Source organism: Crotalus tigris, unplaced genomic scaffold (genome assembly GCF_016545835.1).
Source record: "Crotalus tigris isolate CLP2741 ecotype Arizona unplaced genomic scaffold, ASM1654583v1 scf7180000017765.3138416, whole genome shotgun sequence".
NCBI lineage: Eukaryota > Metazoa > Chordata > Lepidosauria > Squamata > Viperidae > Crotalus > Crotalus tigris.
In genome coordinates, this window is record NW_024096620.1 from 2607480 (window position 1) to 2622500 (window position 15021).

The 15021-nt window shown below is 56.4% G+C and overlaps 2 protein-coding genes across 13 annotated transcripts in view; one reads left to right on the plus strand and one right to left on the minus strand.

Annotated features, from left to right (window-relative positions):
- Window positions 1–10588, plus strand: part of LOC120307151 (IgGFc-binding protein-like) — an 82117-nt gene extending 71529 nt beyond the window's left edge. For all 10 annotated transcript variants that reach the window (XM_039341496.1, XM_039341497.1, XM_039341501.1 and 7 more), the window contains 11 exons: window positions 941–1191; window positions 1761–1890; window positions 2824–2992; window positions 3846–4025; window positions 5152–5282; window positions 5510–5709; window positions 6474–6612; window positions 7020–7151; window positions 8143–8268; window positions 9755–9851; window positions 10408–10588. In XM_039341496.1, the coding sequence (XP_039197430.1) occupies window positions 941–1191; window positions 1761–1890; window positions 2824–2992; window positions 3846–4025; window positions 5152–5282; window positions 5510–5709; window positions 6474–6612; window positions 7020–7151; window positions 8143–8268; window positions 9755–9851; window positions 10408–10483 (1631 nt within the window). In that variant the 3' untranslated portion in view covers window positions 10484–10588. The remainder of the gene's footprint in view (window positions 1–940; window positions 1192–1760; window positions 1891–2823; window positions 2993–3845; window positions 4026–5151; window positions 5283–5509; window positions 5710–6473; window positions 6613–7019; window positions 7152–8142; window positions 8269–9754; window positions 9852–10407) is intronic.
- An 829-nt stretch (window positions 10589–11417) lies between these two features.
- Window positions 11418–15021, minus strand: part of LOC120307154 (probable cation-transporting ATPase 13A5) — a 40484-nt gene continuing 36880 nt past the window's right edge. For all 3 annotated transcript variants that reach the window (XM_039341510.1, XM_039341509.1, XM_039341508.1), the window contains 5 exons: window positions 14928–15021; window positions 14309–14493; window positions 12915–13003; window positions 12695–12775; window positions 11418–12079 (listed from right to left, as the gene is read on the minus strand). The exon at window positions 14928–15021 is cut by the window's right edge and continues 81 nt beyond it. In XM_039341510.1, the coding sequence (XP_039197444.1) occupies window positions 11726–12079; window positions 12695–12775; window positions 12915–13003; window positions 14309–14493; window positions 14928–15021 (803 nt within the window). In that variant the 3' untranslated portion in view covers window positions 11418–11725. The remainder of the gene's footprint in view (window positions 12080–12694; window positions 12776–12914; window positions 13004–14308; window positions 14494–14927) is intronic.

The following is a 15021-nucleotide window of genomic DNA, read 5'->3' on the forward strand; positions in this document are numbered from 1 at the left end:
TGATGATGTTACCTGGTTGGGTCATGAAAAGTCCGCAAGAAAAGAAAGTTTCCATCTGTTGCTTCTTGTCCTGCCTTCAGGCGGGACAAAAAGCAATGGATGGAAACTCATCAAGGAGAGAAGCCACCTAGAACTAAGGAGAAACTTCCTGACAGTGAGAACAATTAACCAGTGGAACTCCTTGCCTCCAGAAGCGGTGAATACTCCAACACTGGAGGTTTTTAAGAAGAGACTGGACAGCCCTTTGTCCGAAATGGTATAGGGCTTCCTGCCTGAGCAGGGGGTTGGACTAGATGACCTCCAAGGTCCCTTCCAACTTTATTATTATTATTATTATTATTATTATTATTATTATTATTATTATTATTAAACAACCAAGCCCAGAGAACACCAAGGGCCCCACAGTCCTTATTCCTCCTCCTCCTCCTTCTCCTCCTCCTCAACTCTCACTCCCTTCTAGCATTATGTTTCCTAGTTGGGTCATGAAACGTCTGCAAGAAAACAACCAAGCCCAGAGAGCAACCAATCCTTCCTCCTCCTCCTCCTCCTCCTCCTCTTCCTCCTCTCCCTCCTCTCCCTCCTCTCCTTCCTCCTCCTCTTCCTCCACTCCTCCTCCTCCATCCCTCCTCTCTACAAACCTAGTTTGGATCATGAAACATCTGCCAGAAAACAGCCAGGCTCAGAGAGCCCCAAGGACCCCTCAACCCCGGCGTGATCCAGGAGACAGCCATGGGGAGAGCCTTCGGCCCAGCCCCATCAACCCCACAGAGTCCCTGGAGTCCAAGACCAGCCCAGGACGGGTGGATGCTTCTAGCTGAGTAGCTGCTAGAAAAAAGAAGCCACTGGCCAAATTGGTCCCATTAAGGAACCCTCACTTTGGAGACTGGGACTGGCATGGTGCAGGAGCTGCTAGATGATCTCACCTACCCTCCTCCCCCAGGATTTGGCAACTGCCTGATCACGGGAGACCCCCACTACATGACCTTCGACGGCCTGCTGCACCACTTCCAAGGGCTGCGCACCTACGTGCTCTCGCAGACCATCCCCGACGCCTCCGAGCGCCTGGAGCCCTTCAGCATCGAAGGGACCAACCGGGCAGTGGTGGGCGTCGGGCAGCCCTCCGTGCTGAAGGAGCTGCTGATCCGCGTCTACAACCACACGGTGCTCTTCAAGCAGAGGAAGAAGCTGGTGGTAAGGACTCCCCCGGGCCCCTGGGCAGGGCGGCCCCACACCCACCCTGAGCTCAGGGGCTTCTTGCCACCTCCACAAGGGCAGTTCTGCCCTGGCGAGGCTGCCCAGGTGGTCCTTGAAGCCCCCTCAGCAGCTTCGGCTCTGCCGGGCCGCCTGACCCAGCCTGGTGAGTGCCGAGGGGTGGGAGGTGGGGCTGACACGGTGGGCTCGCAAAGGAGGCCTCTTGGCTCACGAGGCAGCTGACTTCTCCCGCTGTGAAAAGGCCACTTTTTACGGCAAATTCCCAGAGGACCCCCAGAACAGCCCCCCCTCCCCACTGGCATAAATGGAGGAATACAGATAGTCCTCGACTTACTGACATTCGTTTAGTGACCCTTCAAAGTTATAACAGTACTGGAAAAAATGACTTAAGACCGTTTTTCACACTTACGACCGTTGCAGCATCCCTGTGGTCACATGATCAAAATTGGGATGCTCGGCAACTGGCGTGTACCTATGACGGTTGCTGAGCCCTAATGCTGCCTTTGGAGAACCGGGACCATGCTGCAAACTCTTCCCCCCCCCCCCAGGTGGACGGAGTGGCAACAGTGCCCCCAGCGCGGCCTCACGAGGGGCTTCGCATCCAGCAGAGCGGAAGGCAGATTTTCCTACAATCCGATTTTGGCCTCTCGGTCGCCTTTGATGGCTCGGAGAATTCAGGTGAAGCAGCTGCACCAGCCGGGGGGGGGGGGCTGGCGTGGCAGGGGGGAGAGGGAAGCCCCCCAAGGAGAGGAGGGCGCAGGCTGAGGACCCTCCAGGCCTACCCAGGCTTGCAGGAAATCAGTTCTGCACTAAGGGGGGGGGGACCAGCTGGATTGGCCCGGGAACTTGGGGTCCCACTGCAGCGTGACTTTAAGATTAAACCCCAAGAAGAACGGCTGCAAGAATTGGGTATGTCCAGTGGTGGGATTCAAGTAGGTGAACAAGCGGGTTCTCTGTGTGGAGGCCGCTTCCGTAAGTCCGTCCTGGGCCTGGGCAACAAAAAATTAGTTCCCGGTTCTGCCGAACTGGTGCGAACCGGCTGAATCCCATCACTGGGTATGTCTAGTCTAAAGAAAAGAAAGACCAGGGGTGACAGGATAGCATCTTCCAATATTTGAGGGGCTGCCCCAAAGAGGAAGGGGGGGTCGACTTATTCTCCAAAGCGGCAGAAGGCAGGACAAGAAGCAACAGATGGAAACGAATCAAGGAGAGAAGCAACCTGGAAATCAGGGGAACTTTCCTGACAGTCAGAACAATCAGTGGAACAGCTTGCCACCGGAAGTTGTGGGTGGTCCATCACTGGAGCTTTTCAAAGTAGACTGGACAGCCATTTATCTGGGATAGGATTGGTCAGGGGTAGGCAACCTTGGCTCTTTTATGACTGGTGGACTTCAACTCCCAGAATTCCTCAGCCAGCATGGCTCAGCTTGGAAACCTCTCCCTTTCCCCTCAGCATGGCTGGCTCAGGAATTCTGGGAGTTGAAGTCCACCAATCATAAAAGAGCCAAGGTTGCCTACCCCTGGGATAGGGTCTCCTGCTTGAGCAGGGGGTTGGACTAGAAGATCTCTGAGGTCCCAACTCTGTTATTCTGCTATTCTTCCCCCCGCCAGGCATCCTGCTGCCCAACAGCTACAAAAGGAACGTCGAAGGCCTCTGTGGCAACTTTGATGGGAGGTACAGGAATGACTTTGCCAAGCCAGACGGCACCCTGGTCAAAGACGTGAACACCTTCGGGCAGAGCTGGCGAGTGCCCGTCAAGAGAGCCTCCTTCCGCCTCAGGTAGGAGCTCCTGAAAGCAGCAGCAGGAGCAGCAGAGGCGCCTCCTATAGAGCAGGCTGAGCCCTCCGCAGGATCAGCGCAGCCCCCTCCCACCCCCACCCCCACCCTGAAACTGCCAGGGATCCCAGGCGCTGTGATTTGACGGTCACCTCAGCCTGGTTACAAGATTAACCCGTGTTGGTGATGTGTGGAAATGGAGCCACACGCTTCTCTCGGTCCTGCAGTGGAATCCTAGAATCCACTTAGGAAGGTACTAGGGGTCATCTAGTCTGACCCCCCCTGCTGTAAGCAGGAAACCAAGTGCCAGCATTCCTGGCTGATGCTGTCCAGCCTCTGCTTGGACTCATCCAGTCAATGGGAACCTCCCATCTCCCCGGGGTGCTGGGCTCTTCTTTCAAGGGTGCTAAAGCTGGACTCGGCCACTTTGTGGGTCAAAGCCCACCCCCTCCTCTGTGGCCACCTCCCTCGCCCTGTTTACTTGCTGAAGCTGGGCAGCCCAAGGACCCTTGGGTGACTCAGCCCCCATCCACTCCGTGCTTCTGGCGCACTCCATATCGGCCAGCCCTCTGGGCACCACACACCCTCCCGTCTCTGGCCATCCATTGCAGGTCTCCCCCGTTCTGGCCAAATTCTCCTCCCCCCCCCCCGATGAGTGTAGCTGGGCAGCCAGAACCTCTGCCGCCCAAAGCAGCCCCCGGCGCTTTCTGGCTGCTTCTGGACCCAGCAACGGACGGGGAAGGACAATCCCCAGGACGGTCCAGCCGGGCTTGGCCACTCTGAAGCTGCCCATGTCCTCAGATGGAGGGTCAAAGGTGCCGGAATCTCTTTCCCTCCAACCCCTTTTCCCTTCCAGGCGAGACCTTGTTTCGGAAGAAGCCCTGGAGGATGCTGAGCTGGATGTGGGATTTTCCCCCCTGTGCTCCGAGGAGGCCCTGAAGGTGTTCAACAGCAGCTCCGTCTGTGGCGTCCTGCTGGACCCCAGGGGCCCCTTCCCAGGGTGCTGGGCCCACGAGCCCCCCAACTCCTTCCTACAGTGAGTGCCGCTTTCTTCTCCCACCCCACCGCGTCCCCCGTGGGGCCGGGAGGTTTCGGGGGGAAGGTGCTGCATCTGCCCGTTTATGGGCTGGAGAGGAGCAGCAGCCCCATGTGCCCCCTCCCCAAGGGAGCAATATCCAGATCTCGGCTTCAAAATCTCCCTCCCTCCCTCCCTCCCTCCCTCCCATCCTTCCTCCCTCTCTCTCTCTCCCTGTCTTCCTTCCTTTCTTCTTTCCTCTCTCCCTCCCTCCTCCTCCCTCCCTCCCTCCCTCCCTTCCTCCCTCCCTCCGTCTCCCTTCCTTTCTTCTTTCCTCTGTCCCTACCTCCCTCCCTGTCTCCCTTCCTTCCTTTCTTCTTTCCTTCCTTCCTTTCTTCTTTCCTTCCCTCCCTCCTTTTCCTCCTCCCTTCTTCGCTCCTTCCCTCCCTTCCTTCCTTTCTTCCTTCCTCCATCCCTCCCTCTTCGTCTTCCTCCTTCCCTCCCTCCATCCCTTCCTTCTTTCTTTCTTTCTTTCTTTCTTTCTTTCCTTCCTTCCTTCCTCCATCCCTCCCTCCCTGTTTCCCTTCCTTTCTTCTTTCCTTCCTTTTTTCCTTCCTTCCTTTCTTCCATCTCTCCCTCCTTTGCTCCTTCCCTCCCTCCCTTCCTGTCACTCTTCTTTTGTCCTGGTCCCCAACCTCTTAAAGATGAAGTAATCTTTCCAGCTGGCTGAGGAGGCAGGAGTTCCTTCAGAGTAATTTCTTTTTTCTGGCTGGCCCACAGGTAGAAATCTTGCCAGACTAAAGCAGGTCATTGGCTCTACCCCGTGTGAACTGCTAGGCGGTTCGCCCTCTCCACCCTTCGCCCTCTTTCTGCCCACCGGAGATGCCAGGCCCTCCTGCCTCCCTCTTTGCTCCCTGGGAAACGGCCCCTCCCTTCTGCGACTCTGGATGGCATCCCAGCACCTCTTCCAAGTCTGGATGCGGCCCCTCCCTCCCTCCATCTTCTGCACCTCGCCTCTTCCTCCTCCCCCCATGCTGGAAAAACACCCCCCCCACTTCCTTGTCTGCCCTGGAGAGACCCCTCCCTGGGCAGTGCTGGCCGGCTGCCCTCCCCTTGCGACGTGCCTGCTGCTTCTCTTCCCGCGCAGGAGCTGCCTGTTCGACATGTGCAGAGAAGACAACCGGACCGCCCGCCTGTGCCCCATCCTGGAGCAGTACGCCCTGGCCTGCCAGAGCAAGAACGTCCCGGTGGCCAACTGGAGGGCAGCGACCGGCTGCGGTGAGAGCCAGCAGATTATCTTTTCTTGGCCTGGGCCTTCCTTGGACAGGGAAGCCCTCGGATCCCTTCCCTCCTGCCCCAACTCTCCCAGGGGGGCAACGAACATCCCCAGCTCTGCCTGGTGGCCTCCTGGTGGGCCAGGGGGAGAGGGGCTCGGGCTCCCCAGGGTGGGAGGGGGAGCTGCGCTCTGGCCCAGGCCATGCAACGCTTCTCTCCTCTGTCCACAGCTCCCCAGTGCTCTCCCCACAGCCACTACAACCCCTGCATGTCGGCCTGTCCCCCGTCGTGCTCGGACCTGGCGGCCCCTGCCAACTGCGACTCCCCCTGCCTGGAGGGCTGTGAGTGCGACTCTGGCTACGTCCTCAGCGGCTTCGACTGCGTGCCCTTCCGGGACTGCGGCTGCAGCTTCTTGGGCAAATACTACCAGGTATGGGGCCCACCCTTGCACCTCCACCACCCATCGCCCTGCTTGAGGGCCCATTCCCAGGTTCCCCAGCTGCATCCGAGGCCCTTTCCCAGTAAACTGGCTCTCTCTTCTCCCTCGCCCCCCCCCCAGGGGGGCTCCTTCGGGCACCACACCTCAACTAAGGAAGGAAAGAAGCAAACGCCTCTTTTTAAGCTTAGGGATATTCAAAATCCAAACGTGGATTTGGAAACTATCAGCGGGCACACACGTTCCTTGCGCATTATCCATAAACAGGGAGCAGAGTGGCTCGTGTGGTTAGGATGCTGGGCTGGAGGCTAACAAGCTGCCGTAGGGCGGGGTGAGCTCCTGTCCTTTGCTCCAGCTCCTGCCGGGGACGAGAAAGGAGCCCCCAAATGGGCATCCCCCAGGAAGCGGTGAAGTCGCGGCTAATCCTTTCAACCTGAAAGCACCTCAGTGCTTTTGACACGCGCGCAAGGCAGTCCATAAATACGTCGAGCCCCCAAAGGAACACCAGCCACTATTTCTGCTCCTGGTTATTCTGAAAAACCTCTGCGAGATCTTAAGCCAGAGCAGACCTTTACTCAGAGGAGACCCTAACCTTTGCAATTGGGCAGAGGAGAGGGTTCTCACCCCCACTGCCCACGTGATGGGTTGGGAAATCTGAGGAGTGTTGGCCATTTTCCTCCTGAGGGCTTTGAGGTGCTGGGTGGGGCAAAGCGGCAGGGAGGCCCAGTTCATCCCCTGCTCCCCCCCTTCTTGACCAGGTCGGGGACCGCTTTATGGTGGACGACTGCAGCCAAGACTGCGTCTGCCTGGACAGTTCCAGCCTCTCCTGCAACCAGACAGGATGTGCCCAGGACTATCGCTGTAGGACCTTCAACCTCACCCGTGGCTGCTTCCGTGGTGAGTGTTCCTGGGGGAGGGGGCAAACCCTTCAGCTTCAGCAGGGCAGGCAGGTGCTCCCCACCCATGTTGTGTGTGGGGCAGTGGCTAGAGGGCAGCCTTGCAGGCTGACTCTGCCCACAGCGAGGAGTTTGACCCTGATGGGCTCACGGTGGACTCGGCCTTCCATCCTTCCGAGGTCAGTAAAAGGAGGACCCGGATGGTTGGGGACAAATAATGCTGACTCTGTAAACTGCTCAGAGAGGGCGGTCAAGCATTATGGAGCAGCATATACGTGCTATGGCTATGTTTCCAAAAGAGGCACCAGCCCCTTGTGGCTGTGGTCATCCCAGACTGAGGGTTGGGGGCTGGCACAGACGGGAAGGCTACTTATTTCCAACCCCCCCCCCTTCTCTTTCTCTCTGCAGCCGACCCCTGCCAGCCAAACTCATGTTTCAACAATGGAACTTGCGTGCGGGATGACAGCCCAGATACTTTCCACTGTGAATGTCCCGATAATTATGATGGATTACTCTGTGAAATACAAGTCACACCAGGAGGTAAACATACACATAAACACATACACGCACCCCATCCATGGCTTTAATTAATGGGTTACACAAGCTGCTTTGGGTCCCCTGGCCTATGGTTGATCCCAGACATCACTCCAGGGCAGAGAACCATCAGACCCACATTTTCAAGCAGTCCTACCTGGGGGGCTGGCTCTTCTCCCTGTGTCCCCCAAAGAGGAGGGGCAACTGAGCAGGCTTCTGTGAATCAGGGGTCCCTGATGCTCTCTGAGGTTGGTGGTTTTCCTACAGACGTTGCATTACCGTATCATCTGTGTAGTAGGGAGTGGGGTGAAAGCAAACCTCCTTCCCTCCCCACCATCCAGTTAGAACTGGGGAAGCTTCTTGGATGAGAAGCGAAATGTCTTCAAAGGAAAAGGAAAGTCCTGTTGCCCCATGGAAAAGCATCTTTGGGCTCCCTCCCTCCCAGCACTGATGGTGTTATGGAGTTGGGTAATGCAACGTCTGCAAGAAGACCCACCAAGCTCAGAGAGCTGAAAGCCCACCTCATTTCAACCCTGACCCTACAGTGATTCTCTTTTATCGGACCCTATAAAACAAGGTTTCAACTTGGCCTCCAGGCAACCCTCAGATCTCCTGGGGGGGGGCAGTTGGGCATCCAAGAAGCATCCGGCCCTGTCCTAGATTGGTCAAAGGGTTGAATGCTGACCCTAAGGCAGGAATCCCCCCAAGCCTTTAGCAAGCTTCCTGCTCCCCCCACCCAGGGCCAGGAAACAGATGGCAGTGATCAAATTAACCCATTTTCTGGGCTGGTTCATGACCCTAAACTGAAAATAAATCAGAGTTTGCCCCGACAGTACACGTTGCCCAGAGCAGTCGAGCTTCACGGCTCAAAGGAGTCCTCCCGAACTCTGTCAGTCATCCCCACTTGGGGCCGTTGTCATCCAGGACTGAGAATGGGGGGCTGGCACAGCCGGGAAGGCTACCCATTTCCCACCCCCACCCCCTTTTTCCTCTGCAGCCGACCCCTGCCAGCCAAATCCTTGTTTGAACGCTGGGACTTGCGTGCGGGACAACAGCTCCGAAGCCTTCCGCTGTGAATGTCCGGAGAAATACCAAGGAAAACTCTGCGAGAACGAACGAACAGGTAGAGCCCTCCTCTGCGCCCCTCTCCCAAATCCAGGGTTCCAGTGGATGGGTCACTCCGGCTGTTTTGGGGCTCCAGACCTGATGTTCCAAGCTGAGAGCCCCCAGCCCCTCATTTTCAAGCAGTTGGGCTGCTCTCTCTTGGAGCCCCCCCTATAGAAGGGGAGGGTGCTGCTTAGGGCATTTATAATAATAATAATAATAAAGTTGGAAGGGACCTTGGAGGTCATCTAGTCCAACCCCCTGCTCAGGAAGGAAACTCTATATATGGACTTGCAATATATATAGGTTGTCCTCAACTTACAACAGTTTGTTTAGTGACCATTTTAAGACACAACAGGACTGAAAAAAGTGACCCCTTTTGGCCATGTGATCAAAATTCAGGTGCTTGGCAACTGGATCCTGTTTGCGACGGTCGCGGTGTCCCGGGAGGATCACATGATCCCTTTTTGCGATTTTTTGACAAGCAAAGTCAGTGGAGGGGGTCAAATCCACTTAACAACCTGTTTACTAACTTAACCACTGCAGCGATTCACTTAACAAGTTGTGCCAAGGAAGGTGGTAACATGGGGCAAATCTTACTTAACAACTGCCTCATTTAGCAGCAGAAATTTTGGGTTCAATTGCGGTCGTATGCTGAGGACTGCCTGTATTAGCATTTCACCTAAATTAAAAACACGGTAAAATACGAATATTAAAAAGATATATGTTCAAGTCTAGGCCACCTAACCGTTGAAAGGCAGCATCCTTTATAGTGAAAAACCCCCCAGCAGATCCTGGATCTGTGCGTGCCCTCAGATGGCAGCCGGTCACAATGTGTGATCCACCGTCTGAGGTGGATGTGCTCTGCTTGGGGTCTGGGCACAGCCCGTCCTTGGGCTTCCTGTGGGGTCCCACCCGTCAGGAGGCAGCCAGCCTTTCGGAAGACAGCTGAAAGGCCAACTGGGATCCTTGGTTCTCTTTGCTCCTGGTGCTTTTCTTGCAGATGTTTCAAGGCCCGATTAGGGAACTAGAAGGGAATGGGATTCGCTTAATGGGGCTTGCTTAATTTCTTAATAGCCCTGATGATGTTCCCTAGTTGGGTCATGAAACGTCTGCAAGAAAACAAGCAAGCTCAGAGAGCACCCAGGACCCCACAGTCATCGGCCTCAGAGAGCACGGAGGATCCCTCCTGTCAGCCCTGAGGAACAAATATTCTCCTTTATTGGAAAGGCTGATTGCTGCCCCTACTAAGATATCCCCCCCCCCCTTCAACCTTTAGCGAGCCTCCTGCTCCCTGCAGGGCCGGGAAGCGGGTCCCGACGATCAAACTGAGCTATTCTCTGAGCTTGCACATCACCCCCAACCCAGAATCATCCAGGCTTTGCCTCATCCGTATATATCTTGCCCGGAGCAGCTGAACTTTGCGCATTGTGTGAACGCAGTTCCATGGAGCGCAAAGCCCTTGGCCCGACTCTCCTGACCAGCCCCTTCTCTCCCCCCCCCAGACGTTTGGCTCCCCCTCTACATTGCGCTGGGTGTGGCGGCTGGCGCCATCCTGCTGGCCGTAGTCATCTCCGTGATCGTCTGCTCGTGCAACCGCAGGTGAGTCGTCCCGCGCAGGTACGCCGGGCAGGGCGGGAGGAGAAGCACTGCGCAGGGGGGAGCGAAGGCTCTGGGTCTTTTCGAGAGAGGGGGTTCCTCTTTGGGCGGGCGGTCCCACGAGGGCGGAGCGCTGCCTTCAGCAGTGAGAGATGGAGGCGGAGAATCGGGGGGGGGAGAGAAGAGTAGAAGACCCCTTCAAGCTGTAGGAAGCCCCCCCCCCGCAACCAAAGCCAACCTGTGCAGAGCTGGAGGGGCTGTTAGTCCAATGGCTATTTACTGCTCTCCACTGCTGCCCCCACCGCAGGGCACCCTCAGAGGGCGTCGCCCAAATGCCAGCCTCCGTTGGCAGCAGCATTTTTCCTTTGGCCCCTCCAAAGAGAGCCCCCCTCAAAAGCAAAGAAGGGCAGAATAGCCCCCTCCCTTCCTATCCCCAGATTTGGACCCCTTGAAACACAATACCCTGAACACCCCTCCCCAATTGGGTCAACCCTGCTTCTACGGGCGCCTCCCCCCCCCGGTCCTTTCGGCGTTCTAAGGCCAGCCCTTGTCTTGGCAGGAAACGGAGCCCGCCGCCCCGGTCCAGGAACCGCAACTTCGGCTACCTCTCGAACCCGGCCTTCGAGCGCGACTAGGATCCGAGCCTTCCTCCTCTGGAGGGTCTGCCCTCCTCACCCCGGAGCCCGCCTCCTCCCTCCGGCCGTTTCCACGTGGAATAAACGAAATTCTATTTAAATTAATTGTGGCTGCAGATCGTGGATCTTCCCCCAGTTGCGTCGCTGTCCCCTGGGAGACGCTGTCTTAAGGACCCCTGTCCTTGGCCTCAAGCTGCACCCCCAGCCCCCTGTGCCCCCCCATTCCCGCCCCCCATTTCTATGGCCTGCAAAAAGCACACGAGCAAAGCATCGGGTGTCCTTTGGTGGGGAAAAGGCTTCATTTTCTCAAATGAGAGCAAATCCGCGTGTCTCGGGATAACCTTTTTCTTGTTGTTGTGTCCTATCCGTTATTGGACATTGGCGATCATGTTGGCAATCCTGTTTTTACCAGCAGCCGCACGAAAAAGGGCTGCTGGGTTTTGTCCAAATCGGTCCCTTAGATTTTGAAGCCACGATGTTCTTCTTCTGCCTGGACCACGTTTGCCTTCCATCTTTCCCTGGAGGATTAAATGGAGTATGCCGTATTTTTCTCGGTGTCCCATCACATGTCTGAAATATTCTAATTTTCATTTCTTAATTGTTTTGATGATTTCCCTTGGCTTTCCCAGGCGGTTGATCACCTCCTCATTTCTGATCTTGTCAACCCAGCTTCTACATAACAGCCACCTATAAATCCACATTTCAAAGGCTTCTAGTCTCTTCAGGTGGCCTTCTGTCAGAGACCAGGATAGAAAAAATAGAGCATCTGACAAGCCTGATTTTCAGTCTTAGGCTTCTGTCGTGACTGCAGAAGACCTTTTGAAGAATGCTGTTCGAGCTTTCTCTATCCTAGTCTTTACTTCAGTGGTCATGTCCCAGCTTTCGTGTAAATTAGAATCGAGGTGTGTGATCCTTTCAACTTTTTCTATGGTATTCCTTCTGAATTTATTGGTGGTAAATTAATGGGTTGTTTGCTGACGACCATCATCTTGGTTTTTGAGGTGTTAAGCTTCAAGCCGTATTTTTCAGACGTTTCTGTGTTGATGAGGAGCTGAAGGTTTTGGGATAACATTGCAGAGTCCAATCTGAGCTCCTCCGAGCTCTGATCCTGGGGACCGACCCAGACTGAATGCTGCAGATTTAATGTTATTCACGCCGGGGTCCTTCGCAGAAAACCCCCCCCCCATGTCTTCGCCCCCTCAGTTCTCCTGGAGGGGCTCCTGCAGCCAGTCGCCTCCTGGACTAGGGCGCAGCCACGCGGGGCAAAGTCCCTTCCGAGCAACGGTGCCAGCACCGCGTCTCCTGCGGGTCCTGATCGTCCTTGCGGGACTTGGCGGGAGAAGCTTGACAGCCACTCCCCTCCAGCGCTGTCTCAGGGCAGCTTTCCAGGTGGCCCGCGGGCTGCTCCGGCTCATAGGCCGGGTTGAGGTGGGCCTGGCTGCTGCTGCTGTCATCCGCCAAGTCTCGCCCGTGCAGTGGGGGCCACATGGCGTCCCCTTCCAGCTGCCGCTGCAGCACCCGGTAGCGGCTGGACGAGCGGAACCGGCAGAGCGCCTTGATCAGCAGCCAGAGGCGCCGGTTCTGCAAGATGCCGTCCTGGAAGGGAGAGGGGGACGAAGGGGGTCGCCTGGGCTGCCATTTGCCACTGAAGGGTGGCTCTGAGCCATAGCCAGCCCTGAAAGGAGGGAGGCTTTGGGGGGGGGAGCTGGGTGCCAGCGTCTACAATGGCTCTCCGCTGGAAAAAAGTGGGTTGCGCAGCACCCTGAGACTGCCTCCCTCCCTTTCCCAGTTGGGTGGGGGTCACTTCTATCCCACTGTCTGCCAGGGCCGTGCCCCACTGCTTTCACGTGGGGGGGGTGCCCTGGTGAGGGTTGGGAGGGCAGGGAAAGAGACCAGCCCAATGCCATGCCATGGGGATGAGTGAGGCCCCCAGAGGAGCAAACCAACCCCCTGCCTGGCAGGAGAGTCCAGAGAGATCATCCATCAGGACCCCCGGTGGGACTCAAGGAGAGGGAAAGAGTGTTTGGGGCACCAGCCAAGGGCCACAGACCCCCATCTCCAGCCCCACCTTGCAAGAGAGGAGAGAGGTCCTGAAGCCAGCTTCCCCCCCCCTTTGCAGCCCCCAGGCCCCTCCCTGCCTGAGTCCCAGGAGCCAATAGCTCCCTCCCCAGGAGCTGCGGAGCCTTGCCTGGGGAAGGACACCTTGCTTACCTCCACCAGGAAGGAGAGCAGAAAGGTGACCAGCAGCATAATCAGAACGTAGACCCTCCAGATGGTTGGGGTGCAGAGAATCTGCGAGGGGGGGTGAGAGAAGCTGCCATCAGTGGGCCTGCCTGGTTCCCCCCCCCTCTCTCCCTGCTAACCAAGAGGAGCCAGTTCTGCCCTATAGGAGTTACTCTACGTGCCTCTGGCCAGCACCCTGCCCACTCACCTCCATCCTCTGGTAGACCCCCTGAAGGTCAGCAAACAAGAGGAACAGGACAACGGTCAGTTGGAGGCACAGCATGCCCGAAAAAATATCTGGGGATGGGAAAGAGGCAGGAGAGGCCTTGTCTGTCCTGGGGAATGTGTGGCCCCTCACAGGGGGACAGGCAGTTCCATGCGACATCAGGCCCACGGGGGTCTCTGGGGTGAATTCAAGGAAGAAAGAGGATCTCTGACACACACACAGCCCAAGACCTCGCCAGGACAGAAGGACTAATGCCGAGGGGGGGGGGCATGTTAGAACCCCTGTGGATGAAACCACAATCCTATAACACTTTCTGGTTGAAAGCAGAAGCCGATATTTGTAGCTCAAGGTTGAAATGGGGAGGGGGTCCTTGGTGCTCTCTGAGCTTGGCTGTTTCCTGCAGCTGTTTCATGATGGGAGTAGGATAATGTGGAGAGGAGGAGGAGGAGGAGGAGGAGGAGGAGGAGGAGGAGGAGGAGGAGGAGGAGGAGGAGGAGGAGGAGGAGGAGGAGGAACTGTGAGGTCCTTGGTATTCTCTGAGCTTGGCTGTTTCCTTGCAGACATTTCATGACCCAACTAGGAAACATCATCAGCGCTAGAAAGGAGGGGAGTTTGCAGAGAGGAGGAGGAGAAGGAGGAGGAGGAGGAGGAGGAGGAGGAAGAGGAGGAGGAGGAGGAGGAGGAGGGCTATGTGGTCCTTGATGTTCTCTGAGCTTGGCTGTTTCCTTGCAGACATTTCATGACCCAACTAGGAAACATCATCAGTGCTAGAAAGTTTGCAGAGAGGAGGAGGAGAAGGAGGAGGAGGAGGAGGAGGGGAGAAGGAGGAGGAGAAGGAGAAGGAGGAGGGCTATGAGGTCCTTGGTGTTCTCTGAGCTTGGCTGTTTCCTTGCAGACATCAGTGCTGGAAGGGAGTAGGATAATTTGGAGAAGAGGAGAAGGAGGAGGACTGTTGGGTCCTTTTAGATAACAATAGGTAACATCATCAGGGATAGTAGTAGTCTACTAACACTGACTACGTTACCTAGTTTGGTAATGAAACGTCTGCAAGGAAACCGCCAAGCTCTGAAGGCAGAGAGCCCCACCGCCCCCACTCTGATGCCACTCTGAAAGCCTTTGACCCCTGGCAAGTTCTCCCAGGCCGGGAGGGGTCTAAGTGGGAGTTGAGCCCCCCCCCTGCTGCTTCTACTACCTGGTGCCTGGTTCTTCTTCACTTCTCTCTTCTTCCTCCCTCTTGAACTGAGACCCACCCAGAGCAACAGGGCCAGCCGGCCTCTAAACGTAACCGTATCCCTAATGATACTGCAAAGCCTTCCCTCGCGCCCAGACCCCCAAGCCAGCCATGGGGAGAAGAGCAGAGGGGGGTTCTCACTTACAGTTGGTGTAGATGGGCTTCCGGAAGGGCCTCCCCTTGGAGAAGACGAAGGCGAAGATGATGCAGCTGACGGACACGAGGGGAAAGAGGGTGGCGGTCTCGTAGCTCAAAATGCTGTGCTCCTGCGCTGTGGCGTTGGCCGTCCCATTGCCCGGGCAGGTGGTCTGGTTTCCCAAAGGACACCCACTGGAAGGAGGGAGGGAGACAGGGAGGGTCCCCGACCATCAGCCCTCCACCCGCCCTCTCTTGGCCTTCTGCAGCCGCTCCCAGTGTGCGACTCTGGCCAGGCCAGGGTCAGGGTCAAGAGCAGGACCTGGGCAGGCAGCAGGCCAGGTCCCTCCTAGCATGTAACAGGATGTCTGGTCATAAAGACACAAGATCCTCCCAGTGGCCAATTAGAACACAGACATAATCATGCAACAACTAAACTACATTTCCCAGAAGGCTACCCTTAAGGGGACAGCACTTTAACCCTTAAAATGCTACTTGCTCTACACACAGTTTTCTAAGCTAAGTATATACTCTGGCCAGATGGCTACATACTGGTCCAGCACATCGGAAGATCCTCCTAGGCACTGGGATGTGTGTGTGTGTGTGTGTGTGTGTGTGTGTGTACTCACCAGTGGCCACGCAGCTGCCAGTACCAAGACTGCTGCTTCACATACAGGAAGCCGAAGAGCTGGAGCAGGAAGCTCAGGGCCACATTGAAGAGGA